This window comes from Henckelia pumila, chromosome 2 (genome assembly GCF_033568475.1).
Source record: "Henckelia pumila isolate YLH828 chromosome 2, ASM3356847v2, whole genome shotgun sequence".
NCBI classification, from domain to species: Eukaryota; Viridiplantae; Streptophyta; class Magnoliopsida; order Lamiales; family Gesneriaceae; genus Henckelia; species Henckelia pumila.
Genome location: NC_133121.1, coordinates 169,835,444 through 169,852,057, shown reverse-complemented (window position 1 = coordinate 169,852,057; position 16,614 = coordinate 169,835,444). Strand labels below are relative to the sequence as shown.

General features: G+C 35.9%; 1 protein-coding gene across 1 annotated transcript; it reads right to left on the bottom strand.

Annotated features, from left to right (window-relative positions):
* Nucleotides 1-5,608: 5,608 nt before the first annotated feature.
* Nucleotides 5,609-6,310, bottom strand: LOC140878937 (uncharacterized). The gene has a single exon (XM_073282561.1). It carries the CDS (start codon nt 6,308-6,310, stop codon nt 5,609-5,611), a length of 702 nt encoding a protein of 233 aa, XP_073138662.1.
* Nucleotides 6,311-16,614: the final 10,304 nt, after the last annotated feature.

The following is a 16,614-nucleotide window of genomic DNA, read 5'->3' as shown; positions in this document are numbered from 1 at the left end:
ATTTTCTAACATCGCATGGTTGTATCCATAGTGTAACCTTAAATCATACATCAAATACTGATCAGCGTGGAAACCAACGTACGTGGCGGTGACGAATCACCTCTTAATTTGGCAGTAAACTGCCCTTCAATAGTTCACATATGGGGACGAATTCCCCTCAAATTGTCACACTACTTCAACTTCCAACATAAAATATTTTTTTTTGCTCAACCTTAAACATTAAATCATGCATAAAATTATTTCATGAATGCATGTACTTAAATAAAATGTGTGTCCTTCATATATATTTAATTTAATTTCATACTATCATATAAATATAAAAATAACTTCCATGCATAAAAATAATTAAATATATATTCAGGACACATGCAATTTCTCATGGGTTGTACTGGACTGCTGGTCCTAACACTCAAGCCCATTTACTTAAATCTGGCCCATTAACACTGAGACTGGCCCAATAACATACTTAAGCCCAATAAAAATTATTCTAAGCCCAATTAAATAATTAAAGCCCATTAAAACATTCAAGGCCCAATAATAACTTAATCTGGCCCAATGGGCCCAAATGCCCAAAGACTGGCCCTCTAATTTTCATGGACCCTAAAGCCCATAAAAATTAGTGGACTAACTTAATTAAATTAATTAAGCCCAAATAATAACTTAAGTGAAGCCCATTAATTAAATTAATCTAATTAGCCCAATTAAACTCTTAAATTCATTAATTAACTTAAAAATAAAATACCCGAGCCCAACTAACTTAACCCGGACCCGGACCCAACTAACTTAACCCACTTACTACCAGACCCGACTCGGACCCAAGACCCGACCCGGAACCACCCTGAAACCCTAAACCCGAACCCCCCCTCTTCCCTGCAGCCCGCGGCCGTGAGCAGCAGCCCTTCTAGGGCTGCTGCCGCCCTGCTCCGACCGACCCTGGCTAGAGCCCCGCCGCCCAGACGTAGCCCACGTCTGGGCGGTTCGAACCATCCCATGGTCCCAGCCCCATGCAGCCTAGACCTCATCACTAAGCCCCCCCTTCTCAAAACCCTAATTTGCACACCAAGGGAGCCCGATCGAACCAGCTCCAATTCTAGGCACTTTTGGCTTGAACCATCCGAGCCAATCGAGCCTAGACTCACCTTATACCTTCTAGGGACCTTGACCAGCAGCCTAGATGCAACCATGGCTAAGAAACATGAGCATGACAATCAAAATCACACTACAGGTCACAAACTTTTTGAAAGCCGAATTTTTTTTATGAAAATTCTTGAAAGTTTTTGATGCATACACAATACACACATTATAATATCTGATAGGCATGAAAATAGGGAAAGAATCATGCCTTGCACCGTAGTTTGAAGAGAAAGGAGTGCGTAGAACGATTCCAGGACGACGGGGCGATGACAACCGACTTGGAAGCTTCAAAATCGAGCTATGGAGGCTGAAGAACTCGAAGAACACGATGGAGATGGGGGTGAGAAACTGATGGAGGCGGCTGAGTGATCGGTTGAAGGGTTTGGGTAGGATAGGTTTAGGTTTAAGTTTTTAATTAAAATAGGTTTTAGGATAATTAAAATATATTAATAAGGGTTTTTAAATTTAAAATATATAACTTAAAAACTCTAACTAACAATTAAAATCTGATAATAAATTTAAAAATCCCGAAATACATAATTAAGGGAATTTTAAAAATATTTAAAAGTCACTATTTTGGCTTATTTTGAATAAAAATGGACTTCTAAAATTATATAAAATTAAATACTAAAAATATTGAGGAAATAAAACTCAAAATAATATTTTTGGGCTCTAAAAAGACTCATAAAATAATTTGGATAGAAAGTTGTCATCTCGTCCGTCCACAGTCCCGTCAACGCGATAAAATAATTCAAATATCAATAATTCATGAAAAATCACTAATTATGGGTTAAATACTTAAAATAACTTAAATCATGCATAAATAATTTCACATAGTTATTTAACCCATAATCTAAAATTCTAAATAAATAAAATCCCTAATTATGCATGCGAATTTACGTATTAAAAGTACCGGGTGTTATATATATATATATATATATATATATATATATATATATATACAATTTCGCTATCCTGCCCACTCACCGTGCCCTCCTAATGTGCCCACCATGAGGTGGCACTCAACTATTGGATGTGATGAATTGTGCGTCCAATAGTTGAGTGTCACCTCATGGTGGGCACATTAGGTGGGCACGGTGGGTGGGCAGGATAGCAAAACTCTATATATATATATATATATATATGTGTGTGTGTGTGTGTGTGTGTGTAAGTTGGACACTCACCGTGTGGTTAGGTTGCGGTCCTATTCAATGCCGAACAAAGTTAATTATATAATAATAAAACACTAGACATGGCAAATCTCAAACCTACTAATGCATCTTACATACTAATGCATCTACTAATAAGTAGATGCATTAGTAAATTAGTATAATTAGTAGATGCATTAGTATAATTAGTAGATGCATTAGTAAAATAGTATAATTAGTAGATGTATTAGTATAATTAGTAGATGCATTAGTAAATTAAATTAGTATAATTAGTAGATGCATTAGTATAATTAGTAGATGCATTAGTAAAATAGTATAATTAGTAGATGTATTAGTATAATTAGTAGATGCATTAGTAAATTAGTATAATTCGTAGATGCATTAGTATGTAAGATGCATTAGTAGGTTTGAGATTTGCCATGTCTAGTGTTTTATTATTACTAGTGACTGGCGTGTGCAATATAATATATATCAGTGACCGTGACACATGATCTTTACATGCTTGATAATTTGATACATAAATTAGAGAAAAGTTGTAAAAAAATTTTGTAAATAATTTAATATGAATTGATAAATGATGAAATTTAAAAAAAGAGATAAAGATAAAAGGAGATAAGGTTGTTAGAGAAAAACGAGGATAATTTAGTAATTTAAAATCTAACATAAAAGATGTGTGTTAAATTTAGGGGTAAAATGGAAAGAATTTTTGGTGTGTCAAAATCGGTTAGTCTAAGAGGTTGAACTATTATAATATAGTATAGATATATAACTTTGTTCGGCATTGAATTTCTGAAGAAAATTAACAAAGGGATTGAAACAAAGAAATGTGATATGATTTTGCCCCACGGCTATTTTTTAAATGGATTATTACCTCCGTCTTAATTATATAAGTTTATTTATTTTAATACATAAATTAAGAAAAAATAGTGAAAAATAAAATTTACATACATCATTCTATTTAATCCTTAATTAATTCTTTAACATGATGATTGCAGGTTTTTCAAAACTTAATTAATAAAAATAAAATCAAGATTGGTTTGTAAATTATATTTCAACACCTTATCACTTCCAATTTATGATCAACCAACTACATACTCAAGTAAATATATTAGAAACATGGCAAAAAATTTCGTCATCATCAAAATCAAGATTGGTTTGTAAAAACAGACACAACAATAATTGGAAAAAATAACTTGGCCTTTTCTTGACCATGGTTTACCACGGTCAAGTGATTTGGTCAGTTTTGATATCAACTTCTTGGGTATAATCTTATTAATGGATGTGGTATTAATATTGAGATATCATTTAGGGTATCTTTTTCTACAAATTTGTATATGCTAGCATAAATTAAAAAAAAAAACTTATATGAGACCGTCTCACGAGTGAAGTTTGTGATACAGATCTCCTACATGATCGACCCATGAAATATTTTTTTTACATTTATTATATTAAATTTTAATCAAATTATAGACCAGATCGATTTTTTGTAGCACAAATAAGTTATATGATAATGTTGTTGGAGTTCAGAGCAAAGGTATTAACTCTTGGAGACAGTAAAGCATGCTTACTTTCGATATACTCGTATTTAATTAAATAGTGAGTCATTAAATTTTATGTTAATTTTTTATTTTTTGTTTTATATGATAATTATTTGTTAAATTCTTTTATAAAAGCCTGGTGTTTATAGGATTTGGGAGTTCAACAAAGTTGGTGAAATTTTACACAAGTCGTTTTTTTAGTAAAGAGGAAACATTAAGAGCTTTTGAAGCATCTATAGAGAAGCAATGCCCAACTTCTCATTTCAAGGCTACTGGTGAAAAAAGTTCGTGTGTAACTTCCAGAGCAATTCTTTTTTATTTGCATCATTTGTTTGTTCTTTTGTTCTTAAATGTCTACTGGATTGCCGTAAACCACTCCCGGCCTCATATGGGTGGGGGAGAGGCGTATGTTCAAAGCACACGATAAACAAAATTAGAAATCCCCACCCCACCACCCTAAGTTGTACTAAAAAAAGATATTAAATGGATACAAAGTGTAGTAACCCGAATCTCATTTTACGAGCTTAAATTGTTAAACTTGATTAAGAGATTTTAATATGATTAATCAGACCAAAAAATCAAATACAGGATGTCCAAAAATGGTCCAAGAGTCAGAGTTAACTCGGATAATTTGGAAGGTCCGAACATGAACCATAGAAAGATTAGAAGGTTCGAAGTATTCGGACCAAGAGTTGCAGTTCGGAAGCTGAGGGTAAGATCGGAACCACCGAACCAGCAATCAGAACATCCAAAGAGTTAGGCCATGCGTACTAGTAACGTGTCGCCAGCGTTTTGACACGCAATTGCATTCATGAGATCGGAACTTCCAAAGTGTAGTAGCCCGTATCCAAATGGTAGTGTAAGGGAATGAGGGTTGCACATAAGCAATTTGAGGTGTTGTCCAAAGGTGTTGACAACACCTACAATAACATCTTGAATAATTTTCAGCGAAATATAATTTGAACGTGAATAAAATAAACAAGCAACCAAATAAACAGACTCAAATGAATAAAGAAAGAGTATAAAATACTCTTGCAGCGCCTCAGGGCAAAACTTCACCAGAAACGAATCAAAGAGTTTACAAAACCCTAAAACTAGTGATCATTGTAAAAATCAATTTCTCAAAACAAGTGAGAAATTAAAGACTAAAAGTTCTCCTAAAAATTCTATATGAAATAGAATAAAGAAAACGAAGTAAGGAGAAAAACTCTTGATGTCAAAACTTGTAGAGACGAAACACTCTTTGATCTTCGATCTTCGAGTGCTCTTCAATTCTACAAGGTAACAAGTAAGAACACGACCTCAACTAAGCTTAAGAGAAATCTTCAGCTTTCTCACAATATACGAACGTGAAGCTCTCAGAAAATAGCACGGTCTCTCTCTATTTCGGTCGGTATCTTTTCTTTGTGCACGCCTATCTCAATATATAGGCAAGAATCCTTCTCTTCTTGGTTTTCTTGTATGCATAGGATTCTCAAGATTTGATCATATCAAATCTACACAATAAGAAAACGATACCCATTAGATATGATATGATAAACTTAATAATATCACAAATCCAGTTATTCAAGGAAATAAATAACTTATATAAAATTACTTCATGTCCAAGAAATGCAAAAGATATTAAATCAAATCTTTTTAGAATTAAGAGATTTTAAGGAATAAAATATTTCTTTCAATCTCCCCCTTTTTGCCTTTCTGGACAAAACACAGTTAATTAAAAAAATTTAACTTAACTCCCCCTTAATCAAAACTCCCCCTAAGTATTCAACTTAACTCCCCCTTAATCAAAACTCCCACTAGTCGGCCATAGTTGAAACTGACTCCTGTTCCAATGGCATACAGGACTGGAGCTTGGTGCTTTGTAACAACAGTGGAGTTCCCGGAAGGAGTCCAAGTCTTCACCGCATTCTTTTGCAGAACAGAGTATAAAGATGTGATCTTGGCAGCCTGCAGTTTTTTAGGGTGAGCTGGAAACTCTGAAACCTGACCACGTGTAATGAAAGATGTCATCTCATTCATGGAAGGCAGTGCAACATCATCACTGGCAGGAGTATGGAGAAATCTATTGATCACACCAGGACTGAAGGAGAAAATTTGTCCACGCACATACACTTTCCCATACTTCAAGTACCTTGGATCCTTCACAGCTTCAGTGAGGTTGCAGTAGAAATCTCTAACAATTTCCCTACAATACGGACCGACAGTAGTGACAGTGGCCAGTAGGTTCCTTACCTCAAAAAAATTGATCATATTTTGAGCTTCATAGCTTTCCAAATCAATGTTATGTTCCTCAAGGAATTCTCTATCAGCATATTTATCCCAGCAATCAGCAACATCTTTTGAATAAAAAGCAGAGGAGTAGACGGTATCAGGATGCAAATTTCTTTTCATTTGCGTGTTTCTAATGTGGCTATTCCCAGTTCTTGAATATGGCTTCAACAAAAGATCTGTTGCGGAAAAAAACATTGCACCGATGTCTTGTTTGGAGAGGATGTTTGTGTTTTGTTGTTGGGACCAATGGCTGGAGGATTTTGATGAGTATATTGAGAGTTTTAATATGTTGGGAGATGTCCCTTAGATCGTATGAGAATCAAGGTCTAAGAATATTTGTTTTCTTGATTTTTAGGGCACCGGGATTGACATTATTTCCGATAATAGGTGCTTATGTTTCTAAGTATTTTACTGAAATGAGTGGGATTTGTGTTCTATGTACGTTAGCTGGATTTACCTATTTCATTTAGCTAACGCACACGTGTGAGAGAGATTTAAGATCTATTGATATGTTCAAGAGTATTCACATACCGATGTTGCCACAGCTCGTGCTAAATTTTCTAGAGGTTGCATTGGCATCATGTGGATACTATCTCCGAAAATTTGCATTGCTAAGGGTTGAAGAAATGGTTAAATGAGTGAAAGAGGGATAGCCTAAACAACAACAAGTTGAAGGGAGACAACCTGAACAACAGCTGGTTGTACAATTGGGGAATATACTTGTTGATGATCGGAAACACCTAGAAGAACTTGCCCGACTGACAACAGAGTTTTTGAAAATCGCGGAGACTAATGGTGTATTGTTTGTAGTTCGGAAGGTTGAAGACATTCCGGCTACTTCTGAACAACTTTCTTGAATCATAGTTCCTAAAAAGCAAGTACAACCTGTGTCATGGTAATCATATCCTGTAACAAATATACCAAATAAGTTTTCAATTTTTTGCGCCAAAAGTTAATTATTTAGGAACGATATACGTTGATCATTTGGGTATGGTTCAAATCTTGATTTGAGTTCATTGGTTTGACACTTCAAGAGGCTATACAACAGTTTTTTTTTTCGCGTTGAACATGTTTCAATTTGAGTTCATTGGTAAGAAACTTCAGGAGGCTACACAACAGTTTCTTTTTTCGCGTGGATTAGATCGAAGTGATGGTCAGATGAGTCTTCGGATGAGTTCATGAAGATAGATTGCTCGAGTATTGTGACTTGGTTAGAAGTCAGATGAAGTTTTCGTAAAGCTGGAAGCTTGAAGGCAGATCGATGCAGATCGAAGTACAAGAGCAGATCAGACTGATAAATGAAGTCTTATCGGGTTGTGCCATGTTGACTTTATAATTGGGCCGTAAGTTAATGTTGACCTAAAGCCCAAGATGAAAGTCGATTTAATTCTCTATATAAGCAGATGAAAGATGGCCGCAACGAAATAACAGAAAATAAAATTCTTCAGAATATATTGAGAGAGAAGAAGGAGAGATTTTGGAGTAGAAAACTAAGCGTAGATTGTGACGGGAAGATTCAAGTATCAATAGCTTCAATCGTGTCTGTATCTAGCTTGAGAGTTTGTCTTAGTCCATCTCTGTAATAAGCTCTGTTGATTGAGCTTGGTTGTTTCTGTTGGTGATTAATAAAAGTGACTGAAATGACCCTGACTCAACTTTTAAAATTAACTAAATAAAATACGGATTTCCAAAAAATATTTCGGCATGACCTCTCTGTTTATATTACAACCCACCTGTCACAGACATCATTCAAAAATAAAAGACCAAAAATGCTAAATAATTCAGACCGAGAAACGAACGAAGACCTGAGAAGAAGATACGACAATTCATATCTTCATATTCTGTCCATTTCCTACAGCCATTTGATGCAAAAAAGACGTCAGATCAATCAGTTGTTGTTCAAGGGAAGAGACATTTACCTCATTGTTTATTCTTGGTGCCAGATCGCTTCTGCTGGTACCAAATTGCTGAGAATTGGCTGCCATATTTTAAATTAAGTTCCTTGCCTCCTGCGGTGTTTTGTCTACAAAAACTCATCCACTGGCCGCATCCACCATGCTCCTATCATGAGGTAAAAAACCTTCATAACAATATTGAATCAAGAGATTTTTACTTATCTGATGTTGCGAACAGCTAACACAAAGCTTATTGAACCGCTCCCAATATTCTTGAAGTGACTCTCCCATATGCTGTTTGATGCAAACACGCGATTTCACAGGGGTGATATATGCAATTTCCCCAAAAACAAATATTTTGGGAATTTTACAATTACATTATTTTATCAAATCCAAACCCCTAAAATGCAATCTCCGTATCATATTTATTTTAGGATTTTTAAGAAACTATTAAATTCAAACCTCCTTTTGTCATTATCTTCAATTTAAATCCATAAAAATGCAAAAGAAATGAGATGAGTGAGAGGAGAGATATGAAATTACCTAGTTCAGAAAAGAAGAAAATCTTCACGTCTCGCTCTTCTCTTTGGCCGTTCAAGCGTGTGCAGAAAAGTCTGAAGAAGAAACTGAAATCTTTACTGAGCGTAGGAAAGAAGAAAGAAAAGATAAAGTCTAGAAAAAGATAAAATCTATCTACAAGATAATCTAGAGAGTTTTTATGGAATAAAAATATCCACAGTATTTCTTTATCAATAATAATCAGGATGAGAGTGAAGACGAAGTTTCACCACCTACAAGAACACTTTAATCTCCTGAACCGGAACTAGTGGACCCAGTAGTTGAGGATTGTAACATTGCTCAACCAGTTGATGATCATCAAACCCACACAGTTGAGAATATTGAAGAGCAGCATCATGAGACTCAAGAACATTACCCTCACTTTGAAGAAACAGAAATTAATCAAGACAACACGATTAATCAAGATTCAGAAGCACAAGTGATCAGTGGACATCATCCTAATACTAGACTTAAATGGTCCAAAAAGCATCCATTCAGATTGGTGATAGGTAATCCTACGGCACCACTAAGGACTCGAGGGCAAATGATTAAAGAACTTCTTCATGCAGCCTTTATATCCCAAGAAGAGCCAAAGAAAATTGAAGATGCGTTGGCTGACAGTTGTTGGATAGAGGCCATGCAAGAAGTGTTAAATCAGTTTACTAGAAACGCAGTCTGGGATCTTGTTCCTAGACCAACACATCAATCAGTTATTGGCACTCGATGGGTCTTTAGAAACAAGCTTAATGAAGAAGTAACTATGGTTAGAAATAAGGCAAGACTAGTAGCTCAAGGATACAGGCAAGAAGAAGGAATTGACTATGACAAAACTTATGCACCAGTAGCTAGACTGGAAGCCATAAGAATATTCCTTACGTATGCATCATTCAAAAACTTCAAAATTTATCAAATGGATGTTAAAATTTCCTTCTTGAATGGAAAACTTCAAGAAGAAGTGTTTGTTGAACAACCACCAGGGTTCACAAATCATCAATTCCCAGATCATGTGTATCATTTAAACAAAGCTCTTTATGGACTAAAAAAGGCTCCTCGAGCTTGGTATGACACCTTAACTAAATTTCTTCTTGAACACGAATTTGCAATATGCACAGTTGATAAGACTTTATTCAAATTCACTAAAGGTGACCATACCTTATTAGTTCAAATATATGTTGATGACATTATCTTTGGGTCAACTAACCCCAAACTGTGCACTAGATTTTCAAAGTTAATGCAGGAAAAATTCGAGATGAGCATGATGAGCGAACTGAATTTCTTTCTTGGATTACAAGTTCGTCAAATGGAAAATGGGACATTTATAAGTCAAACCAAGTATACCAAAGAACTGATCAAAAAGATTGGTATTGAAAACTGCACAGTTGCCACAACTCCCATGGGTGCATCAATTAAGCTTGACAAAGATGAAGAGGGAATATCAGTTGATGCAACAATGTATCGAGGTCTAATAGGGTCATTACTTTATTTAACAGCCAGTAGACCTGACATTGTTTTTGCAGTTTGCTTATGTGCCAGATTTCAGTCAAATCCCAAGCAGTCTCACTTCATAGCTGGTAAAAGGATACTAAGGTATCTTAAAGGGACTCAAGATGTTGGTCTATGGTATGCTAAGCATAACTCCTTCAATCTAGTTGGCTACTCGGATGCTGATTATGCTGGATGTAAACTGGACAGAAAAAGTACAAGTGGATCATGTCAATTCCTTGGGGATAGACTGATATCATGGTGTAGTAAGAAGCAAACATCTATTGCAACCTCTACAACTGAAGCTGAATACTTAGCTGCAGGAAGTTGTTGTGCTCAACTGCTTTGGATTCAACAATAGTTGATGGATTATGGAATTGAAGAACAGGAGTCACCAATTTTTTGTGATAACACCAGCACAATTGCAATTACTTACAACCCCATTCTTCATTCAAGGACAAAACATATCAAAGTTAGACATCATTACATTCGAGATCACGCACTTAAGAAGAATATCTGACTGGAGCACATTTCAATAGAGCAACAAACTGCAGAAATCTTCACCAAACCACTCCCAGAGTCTATGTTTTCTTACTTTCGAAATATTTTAGGACTTATTGAATTAAATTAGAATTAGTTTATCCATTGCAAAAAGTCCAAACAGTTTAGCATGACCTAAACTGAATTCTTCGCAAAAACATTAAACTGACTCTCTATTGATATTTTATTATAATTGTTTAAAGATACGATAAGTCTCCTCCCTTCTACTTAAGAAGATATAAGCATACATTAAGGGGGAATGATAAATAATTCTTTTGTAAGTTATACTTTGGTTTTGTAACAAACATAAAAAATATAAACATAAAACACATTAAAATAAAATAGCATATTTCATTAATAAACCCCATTTACAAGATCTATTTCGATTTCCATAGCCATTTTCCAAAGACGAAGATGCTCCTCCAGTGGGCCATCTTCCACTTCTTCCAGGACATGAAAAAGGGTCACTACCCTTAACTCCTTCTTCAAGAGCAGGAGTTGTATGCCCTCATGACCAAGGACATACGCACGGTCGTTTATTCGAAGCACTTGTTTATATTTCTCCAAACGACGCACCTCCTTAGGATCAAGTGCCTCTGGACCCCTAAAGTGCATCTGGATCAGCTTGACTCGTAAACAAGCAATCTTCCCCTCGATGAAATCTTCATGAGCAGCTCTCCAACTCTCCATTTCTTTTACTTAACTTAGTGTTTACTTGCACCTCTTGAGTATTTTTTTATATATAGACTAACAGCCCAGATATCGAAGAGTTTCTAGCTTTTATTACATTTAAAATATGAAGAATATCAAAAGTCTCTTACGTATAACTTTCACAAAATAAGGCACTGTTTATGACAAAAAATCTTTGAAATTTGATTGCATGTAATCATTATCTGATAACATGGATTTTTGTGCTTACTATCTTAGTTTACTTTTGTTTACTTAGTAGTTGCATCGACACAGTTTAGGTAAAATAATTTATGCACAAAACTCAGTTTAAATAAAAACTTCGTTCATTAATACTTGAAATTGATAGGATACAATCATACACCTTTTATTTCCCTCATCTTAAGGAATATCTCATAACTCCAGTCAGTCACCCATGCTCGAAGAGGAGCAACTGAAGGGTCCATTAGCTCATCAGTTGCAATACGAACCAATGTGATGTATTCCTTACTAAGCATCATATAGAGAACATTTTTCTCCTTAAAAATGTCTCTGGGCTCAAATGTATCCAGTGCTATCATGTAGTACATCGCCCTCTGAGCTATCTCCTGTGCATCCTCATACTTCCTCGGAGGAAACTGAGAATGATGATACATGTGAAGCTCCTCTATCTTCAACCAAACCTTCATCACCTTTTCAAATACTCTCTCGTCGATCTTTTTCTTTTCAATCTCAAAGTAACTCTCTCGACATGCCTCACAAGCCACATAAGACCTCTGACCAAAACCAAACAAGGGCACAATGTTACTCATATCCCTTAGCTCAACTTAATCGGATAAACTGTTATACTTCATTTTTTTCTGCAAACACGTAGTACTTATAAAAATAAATTTGTGTACTATTTCCCGCCTTACTGTACGATGTAATTTGAATTTTAAATTACTTTGTGAGCCACGTCATACTTGTGTCGTATTGACCAAGTCATCAAAAAATACTACAATTCAGTATGTCATAAACCCTAAATCGATCTTTAACTTCTCTTATGATTGCCTCATCGATTCACAGGAACCATTTCGAATGGCCACTTCATCTGCAGTTTACGTTCTCAATGCTCTCGCGGTTGATTTTGAGTCTCTATATGGAATGGATAAACCAGGGATATCCAAAGTTTGCACTGCTCTGGAACAATCTGGACTTCGGCCTTTTCTGGATATCAAAAGTTTGAACTTATATCAAACGGACTTGCTGTCATTATATCACAATTGCACACTTCAGGATAATGGCATACTATTACTATCTCTTGGCGGACACTCCATTCAAATCAGTGAAGAATTTTTCGCCAACACCTTCAGTTTACCTACCTCAGGTAATACTGACTTCAATATTATATCAAATACTGATATAAATGAGATGCAAAGCACATTTTCTGGTTCAAGTCAACCAATTTCTCTGTTTGGATTCAAAGGAGACTTAAAGCATGAATATCAAATGTTGGCTGATATTGTAGCCAAAAGTATTTTGGCAAAAGGAGGGTCCTTCGCCAAACTAACCGTTGGAAAGTTCAAAGTAATGACTGCCATCATGAAAGGTGTGAAGATCAACTAGAGTAATATCCTCTTTAACATATTTGTTCAAATGATGACACCTACCAAGCAATCCTCGGGATATATATTACAAGCTAGTCAACTTCTTGAAACTCTTGGAATTACTCTTCAAGCACCTTCTCAATTGCATAAGCTTAGAGTTCTAAATGTTGAGTATCTAGCAAATTTTTAGTCCAGAGAATCAACTGACTTGACTACTGCGAAGACACAGAAGACACCTACAAAGAAGTCAACGAAAAAGAAAAGAAATATTGTTATTCATGACAATGATGAAACTGATAGTGAAGAAGTAGTTAAGCTGCCTCAAACCAAGCGTACAAGAACTCTTCAAACCAAAGCTTTCACATCCCCATCTAAACTGATCATTTATGTGGTTCCTAAACCAGCTAAAATGACCTCAACTGAAGATGCACATCTAGTTGATAACACAGATGAGGAGTTAAAAACAAAAACTGATCCGAAGGGAAAGCAACCTATGATGGTTGAACCACTACAGAGTCTTCAACCATCTTTAGAAACTCCAACACATGAAGACTTAGGAAAGGAATTTAAGACTCAGAAAGCCTCTCTGCAAGATATCTCACAAATTGTAGTCCTGCCTCCAGCAATCCCAATTGGTGGTTTATCTTCAAAACAAATTGTTGAATATACGCACTCAGGATTGGAATTAGTAGCAGGAAGCTCTCAAATAGCATCCTCCTTAGATCCTGACAGACCATCCAATGCCATTCAACTACAAATTGATTTTACCATGGATGAGGTACTTGAATATGCTGAGAAGCGTACTGCTGAAATCTTTGATACTTGGCACCAATACAGGACATCTACTCTAGCCAGGCATCTCACCAAAAAGAATGAGCTGTCAAAATTTGTCAAACTTGAAGAAATTGTACTGCGAGTTGTCAAGACTGCTAACATTCAAGATGCATTGATAAGAAGAAAGTACTTCTATGATCTCTTAAGGATAAAGAAACTGGGGGAAATTGTTGATGATTTTCAAAGCAATTACGATCCACGTGCCAGAACACCTTATGAAGACATAGACATATTTACTCAATTGCAAACTGATCTCATCAATATTCAAACAGAAGTAAAATTCTGGAAGACTGATCAAACTTTGGAAATTCCAGATGCCTTTGTTTGGAAGAGACACAAATCACACTCGTCATCCAAATCCAAACACAAGAAAAGCAAGAAAAGTCATACTTCCACGGAATCCTCCACCCAGTCAATTGATAAGGTATTTGAAGAACTTCAAAGAGAAACTTCAGTTGATCCCAAACCAACCGATACAGTCATTGAGCAGCAATTACACATTTCAGCAACTGAAAATACTTTACCCAAGCTTCAACTCATGAACATTGATGAAGTCATCTCTCATATTGATGCTGAGAATCATTCAACTCCTGTATTCACAGCACAATCTATGGAGGAAGTTGTGCCTCCGTTGTCTCACCAAGAAGAACCGGAAGAACCTCACTCAGTCACCATGGACATTCAATCCTCTCCACATCTTGATCAAGCAGATGAAACATTCACACTATCTCAGAAGGAAATCTCAGAACCATTCTTGTCTCAAGAAGTTGAGATACCCTTCTCAATTCCCACCGAACAAATTCTAACAGAATCCAAGGAAGTCTCTCAAACATTGGAAATCCCATCCCAACTTGATGACACACCTGCTCCAACCAAGACTGTTGTTGCAGAAGCATCTCCAAAAGTCCCCTCAACTGATGATTCTTTAGTCCCACCAATTCTTCTTGAATATAAAGAGCTGCAAGAACAAATGAATGAATCATCCCCACATGAACAAATCATCAATGATTCATCTCCTCCTTCCAAAGTTATTGAAACTGAGACTCTACCTCACACTCTGGCAATGATTGTTCATACCGCTCCTGAATCATCAAGTCATCAGGACAAAGGGAAAGAAAAAGTTGACATGATCACAGTTACATCTTCATCACCTCCTAAAGGACAGAAGCAAGATTTTACCAAAGAATATTTCTCATTTACTGACAAATGACTCTCATCTCCAACTTCCACGACTGAAGATGATTGGTATCATATACTTACTCAGATTGAAAATTCAGTCTATGCCATGTCCAAGACTGTCACTAGTCTCAAAGAAAATCAACAAACAACAAACATCAACATCTCTTTTCTGAGACAATCAATGAATGCTCAGCTCAGTAAACTTCAAGAAAAGTTTGCACTACTGGATAAAATCCTTGTGGATTCAAATCAACTGACTAGCTCTCTATCTCAACTGCAAAACTCTCATCAATCTTTGGAGACAAAAGTTGACAGCTTAAATGGATTTGTTCAGACCTTTCACAATTCAGTTCAATCCAATTTTCAAGGAATTTCTCGACAAATCAACACTCTAACAACTTTATCTCAGACTATTCGGCGAAATCAACATGAAGCTCAAGCTCTACAGCGCAGTACCTCAGCAACTCATCAAAAAACTCGTAGTTCGTCATTTCATAGATCCTCTTCTGATTGAATATAGGTTATCTGTTGTCACAGCAAGATTATTATATTATCTACTATTGTATCCCTCCTCCCTGCTTTATGCTGATCACTTTATCAAAAAGAGGGAAGTTCGTGATTGAAACTAAATTTGCATAACAATGAATATCAGCTTATCATGATGACAATACATATCAGTTTATCATATTGCCATGTTTTGATAAACACCAAAAAGGGGGAAATTGTTGGGAAATTTAGTTTTGGTATTTACAAAAGAAAGCCAAACTACTTGAGCAAATATAAAAAAGGACTAAAGTGATATTCAGGAAATGATGACGTCTCTATGACCAACAGATATAGTTTACGTTGCCAAACGCAGTTTATCTCGCTAAACTAATTCCATCAGTTTACCCTTGCCAAACTAATTGCTTCAAGGGTATAAAGCAGTTTATCTCGCTAAACTGATTCCATCAGTTTACCCTTGCCCAACTGATTGCTTCAAGGATACAAAGCAGTTTATCTCACTAAACTGATTCCATCAGTTTCACAACAGTTTACTACCGTATTATTTCCGGATAAGATCATCCGTACTCCCTGACATCTCTGCAGAAGGTAGTGTCGCGACCCAAAGGGAATGTTGGCTCCTGAATTCATTGATGATAGTGACAATTCCAACGGGAATAATTCAAAATCTTATCAAAAGGACAATTTGAATTTATGACCGTTGGTAATCCAAAGAGGATAAATAGAGATCTTGATCTACCACACAAACCACGGATGTTCCAAAAACTCTGCCATTTTTGCAAGAACACAAAAAGCTTATTATGCTCAAAGAATTGATCAAGGAGCTCGAATCACAAACACTCAAAGAAGCATACAGATCATTGAAGGATCAATCGTTGTGCTAAAAGTTTTCGAGTTGTATACTTTTCTTTGTACTATCAGTCTAGGACTGAAATTAAAGTGTTATACTAGGAGTTCTTGTTTAGGCAGTGTCTAAGTCCTAAACTAGATTGGGTTTGTGCAAATCACTTGTATAAATCAAAGTCTTCTAGTGATATCCTTTCGAGGTGGAAGAAGGAGTGACGTAGGAGTGTTTGAAATCTTCGAACATCCATAAACAACTTCGTGTGTCAGTTCAGTTTACTCACCATATTACCACACACCTTAAACTGACATTTACTCAGTGCTTTCAAATCTGCAGTTTGACATATTTTCGCACATATTTAGTTTGTCAAACTGCATTCGACACTAAGATAATCCTCGAACTCGTTCATTA

Coding starts and splice junctions, on each gene's coding strand:
- LOC140878937 (XM_073282561.1), bottom strand. CDS start 6,310: ATGTTTTTTTCCGCAACAGATCTTTTGTTGAAGCCATATTCAAGAACT.